The sequence below is a fragment of the Micropterus dolomieu genome, unplaced genomic scaffold (genome assembly GCF_021292245.1).
Source record: "Micropterus dolomieu isolate WLL.071019.BEF.003 ecotype Adirondacks unplaced genomic scaffold, ASM2129224v1 contig_809, whole genome shotgun sequence".
Classification (NCBI taxonomy): Eukaryota; Metazoa; Chordata; class Actinopteri; order Centrarchiformes; family Centrarchidae; genus Micropterus; species Micropterus dolomieu.
Window position 1 is genome coordinate 1 of NW_025729799.1, and position 4,916 is coordinate 4,916.

At 40.5% G+C, this 4,916-nt stretch overlaps 1 protein-coding gene across 3 annotated transcripts; it reads right to left on the reverse strand.

The window, feature by feature from the left end:
* Positions 1-569: 569 nt before the first annotated feature.
* Positions 570-4,852, reverse strand: LOC123964147. Of its 3 annotated transcripts, none has more exons than XR_006823349.1 (3): positions 4,753-4,852; positions 1,973-2,152; positions 570-1,880 (listed from the first exon to the last, which is right to left on the reverse strand). XR_006823349.1 is itself a non-coding variant. In XM_046041252.1 (3 exons), exons 1-3 carry the CDS (start codon positions 4,836-4,838, stop codon positions 1,402-1,404), a joined length of 975 nt encoding a protein of 324 aa, XP_045897208.1. In that variant the 5' UTR covers positions 4,839-4,852; the 3' UTR covers positions 570-1,401. The 3 variants fall into 3 exon arrangements, 1 of the variants encoding a protein (XP_045897208.1); XR_006823348.1 differs by having other exon boundaries at positions 4,357-4,852; XM_046041252.1 differs by having other exon boundaries at positions 4,523-4,852.
* Between the last annotated feature and the right edge of the window lie 64 nt (positions 4,853-4,916).

The following is a 4,916-nucleotide window of genomic DNA, read 5'->3' on the forward strand; positions in this document are numbered from 1 at the left end:
ATTCTGGGGCATTGCACTGGGAGCAGCTGAACAGACAGACACAGCTATGGCTCAGAAGCAATATAAGAAGAAGAGTATTGTGAGAGATCGCAAAAGTATTAAAGAGTAGTGAGAGTAATTAACACATATTGCGAGGTAACACAAAAATACTGCGAGAGAATGAGAAGTATTGCAAGAGACTGCAAACTTTACTCTGAGAGAACGCAAAACATACTGCAACGGAACATAAAATATCACTAGGTAATGCAACAGTGTTGCAAGAAAATGCAAACTTTATTGCGAGGGAATGCAAAAGTAGTCCTCAAAAATATTCTCACCGTGACACCTCGGGAGCACCTTAATACAGAATGTAAACCACCATATACTTTAATATATTATATTATATTATTAATGATATACTAATATATTTAATTTTGATTTTGAATGTACCTTGATGTAATATTGTACATACATGGTGGACAAATGTATTTCTATATGATTATCTGATTGTAAATATATTTTGTAAAATAATTAAACTTGTAAAAACCTGTGATGAAATATTTATTTCATATGACATATTTCTTTTAATTTTCTGCAATACAAAATATATTTTGAATCATACAAATTAACAATATTCAACAACATTACAATGCAAATGTATTCATCACTGTACAATATTTACTATAGGCTTACTGTAAAAATAAATAACATTTCAGAAACATTAAACATATTTTCAATGATATTATACTAATGTTTGTTAACTGCATTTGAATTTGAATATTAAAATCAACTCTGGACAACTGAACCTGAGTGAACTTGAGGATACCTGCTCGTCTCTTAAATTTACTTTCATCTGATAAACAGAGCAAGAAAATCCACCACAATCATTCATCTAGAATTTTAATTTCTTCCAGCGGAGAGACAAGAAACCCAGTGTGAGGTTTGACTAAACAGCAGCTGATGGGAACACAGAGCAGAGTTACAACATCACTGCTGAGTGCCTCTCATTACTTTAAGGTTTTAAGAAGACTGAGAAAACTTAAAAGCCTCTACAATAAAACAACAGAAGGAAAATGGATGTTTAATCTTACCTGTTACGTAGAGTTCAGTTCCAGAGCCAAAGATCAGGTATCTGTTGGATCCACTGGATCCTCCCACAGTGAAATACACTAATACAAAAACCTGTCTGCTGCTGAATGAATCAGTTGAGACCAAATTATGAACCAGGAAACTCAATGTTGTGTTTCTCTAATCTTCATTTGTAGTTTAAATAGAGATTATAGAGATGATTGTTTGTGTTTACCATCAAATTGAAAAATGTGATTGTTTAATCATGAATTATGTCCAAGTAATGTTATAACTAATATAATTATAATTTAAATAAGACCAATCGAAATGTATTACAGGTGAATTATAACTGAATTATATATATATTATATATAGACATGAAATATGCTGGATAGCTTTTGGAGGTGAAATATGTGAACCTGGGCTGTGGTTTACTGCTCTCTTCCTGTCACAAACACTATTTGACATCTGCTGGTTTTTGTTCAGGCTGCAGGGATCATTTCTCACTGTGGAGACCTCCTTCCAACAGGAGCAGTAGTAGGTGGCTAAATGGAGGAGTTTTATTTTTGTGATCACCAACTCACAGACGTTCTGTTTTCTCAAAGCTGAGAAATCATCTTTCTGAGGATGATTGTCATCTGGATAAAATCGACCTTTTCTCCTATAAATAAACAGAATCCTTGTGAATGTTTCTGTGTCTTTCATCTGGTACCAGTACACATTATCTCTGTCACACTGGTCAGTTCCTCGACAGCTGAAGGAAACAGTTTCATCGACTCTCCTGGTCCATGTTAAATCCTCCTGAATCAGCTCTGCTGCCATGGCAACCAGCGCTGTAGAGACACAGACAGATAGATGAAGGTCAGTGTGACAGTGTTTGTTCCAGGTGGAGTTTGCTGGCTCCTGATTGGCTGGAAACACTCACCTGAACACAGACAGCACAGAGCAGCAGCTGGGAGGAAAAGCATTGTGTGCAGTGGTGTTTCCTCTGGTGAACCTGGGGAGAAGTGGCGCTCTGATGCAGCTGAGGCCAAACAAGGACGAGCTGTGAGATCAGACGAGGGCCGCGTGGTTTCTAACGGGTCCTCAGACCTCCCATCAGCCCCTGCGGCGGACAGATAAGGCTGTTAACATTTTTTGCATTCAAAGCAGCTCACTCTACTGTGTATAAATAACAGTGTCATCTGCGTAGAGTTGGACATTGATGAAGGCATTAGGCCCTCTCAGATACAAAGAGATTTGCGCTGCGCTGGCTGCTGGGTTCAAAGCAAAATAGGCAGAGTTTTCAATCTTGTACCGGGATTACACATCTAGTGGTTTTTGTTTTCAGCTTTCGGTCAGCAGCAAATGTGTATCTGCTCCATGCTAAGAAGCAAGCTCCAATACAAGTTCTGCTATTAAAAAGAAAGGGAGCAGCAAGGAAGACGAGGCTGTGGGTGCATGAAAACGTATTTCAACACATGCAACGGTGAGACAGTTGGTGTCCACTTCACATAACAAACCTAACCTATGTTTATACATATTGCCAACCTACAATAAGCTGCCTGATTACATAGGTTGTTTTATCCGCGCATCCCAAAACGACAAACATGACCGTTAACTACGTTACGTGAGTCATTTGACCTACATCACATGACAATTAACCCCATGATGAAATAATCAAAGTGTGGAGTTTGCGTGTCCGCGTGGGTTCTCTCCGGGTGCTCCGGCTTCCTCCCACCACCCAAAGACATGCAGGCTAGGTTAATTGGTGTCTAAAATTGTCCTTAGGTGTGAGTGGTTGTTTGTCTATGTGTGGCCCTGCGATGGACTGGCGACCTGTCCAGGGTGTACCCCGCCTTTCGCCCAATGTCAGCTGGGATAGGCTCCAGCCCCCCCGCGACCCTGTACGCAGGATAACAACGGATGGATGGATGAAACAATCAGTTAGGTTTAGGCAACAAAAACTACCTAGTTAGATTTAGGATAAAAAACTACTTTAGGTTAGGTTTAGGGAAACGTTTGGTTTGGTTTAAAATAGGTTCATTATGTAAGTCATGCAATGGGAGTCATGTGATGGAACTCAATAATAGTTACCTGACGGATGTCAATTGTTGCTATTTAAGTTAAAACACAAAATAAATCTACATTTACGTGGTTTCACATGGGACTCAAACACCATTCTCCAAAATTAAAGTTTGGGGTTTGATCCATCCAACCTTCTTACGTAAATTTTCTCCCTATTTATAATTTGTCACCCAACTTAGCTTCCTCCTTTGCTACCATTTTGAAGCCACTAGAGTTCACTGTCACAATATACTAAATATAATAGTACTAGTACTAGTAAATATAGTCAAAGTAAATATGTAACACGTCCTCACAGGCGCAGCTGTAGGGTTAGCCTGTTGACATGCATACAATTATGGTTTTTGGCACACACCCCTGTGATGGTTAGGGTCTGAGTGAGGGGCTTCGGGGTGCTGTCAATGCCTTTATCAGTAAAGGTAACGTAGTTAGCTAGCACTAACAGCAGCTAACAATAGCTAATCCTAGCAAGCTAACATTACAATAAATGTTTGTGCTAACACTAGCTAAGGCTACAGGAAACACTACAAAGAGCTACACTTAATAAATCCTAGAAAAAAACATTTTAAAAAAATGAATGCCAATGCTAGCGCTAATGACAAACATGTTTTCTTCTTTATTTAACCCTTATTTATTCAGGGAGCTAAGAGCAACCTCTCATTTGCAGAAAATCCCTGATCACAATCACACCTAGTAGCTGCCCAGTACAGTGGCCACTGAGCAGCTCCACTGGAGCAGAATGGGCCTTGCTCAAGGGCATTTCAGTGGTGGTAAATTTCTTTCCACACCCAGATTTATCCTGCCGGTCCAGGGATTGAACCGTCGGCCTCCCAGTCACAAGTTTGCTTCTCTAACCTTTGGGCCACCACTGTCTTTTGTTTCATCCAGGATCTGAATGCCAGTCTCTTGGGTGAAAGTCACCTAATCATCAAGCCATCCACCTAACCCACAACCACCTAAGTAGGAATTTTGTGGTATTTTTATTTATTTCCTACTCCTGGTGTTTTCCCTGGGCGCAAGCTCGACAAGCAGTTTACTGAGTGTGCACTTCGGTCGACACAACAGCAAATGGTCCTTGAAAAAATTGTATCCTTGTATAACGGGAAGATTTGCATTGTGAAGGAGCAGGTCGAAGCAGAGCATTGTTGCCTTCGGCTTGCGACTCTGGCTGAGATGTGTGGTGTAATGGTACAGGGATGTTGTAATATTATTTTGTTATTAGAAAAAGTAATGTGATTTTGCTACCTGTAAAAGCAATAGAAGTAAATCCCTCAGCTCAGTATGTTTGCAACTCTGGCTGAGATGGAGGTGAAATATGTGAACCTGGGCTGTGGTTTACTGCTCTCTTCCTGTCACAAACACTGTTTGACATCTGCTGGTTTTTGTTCAGGCTGCACGGATCATTTCTCACTGTGGGCAACACTTTTCCAACAGATGCAGTAGTAGGTGGCTGAATGGAGGAGTGTAATACTCGAGATCATCAAGTCGCAGCCGTACTCTTTTCTCAACGCAGAGAAATCTTTTTGCTGAGGATGATTGTAGCGGGAATTAAATTTCCCATCTGTCAGATCGATACGTAGAATCACTGTGAATGGGCCTGTTTTTGTCTTCTGGTACCAGTAGACATGTTTTTTATCACACCCGTCAGTTCCTCCACAGCTGATGGAAACCATTTCACCAACTCTCCTGGTCTGCGACAACTGGTCTTGAATCAGCTCTTCTGCCATGGCAACCAGCGCTGTAGAGACACAGACAGATAGATGAAGGTCAGTGTGACAGTGTTTGTTCCAGGTGGAGTTTGCTGG

Excerpts from the sequence above, each read along its gene's own strand:
- LOC123964147 (XM_046041252.1), bottom strand. The coding sequence starts at position 4,838 with ATGGCAGAAGAGCTGATTCAAGACCAGTTGTCGCAGACCAGGAGAGTT. Across the intron at positions 2,153-4,522 it reads TTGGAAAAGTGTTGCCCACA|GGGCTGATGGGAGGTCTGAG; the intron begins GTGAGAAATGAT and ends TGTCCGCCGCAG. Across the intron at positions 1,881-1,972 it reads TCTGTGCTGTCTGTGTTCAG|CGCTGGTTGCCATGGCAGCA; the intron begins GTGAGTGTTTCC and ends GTGTCTCTACAG.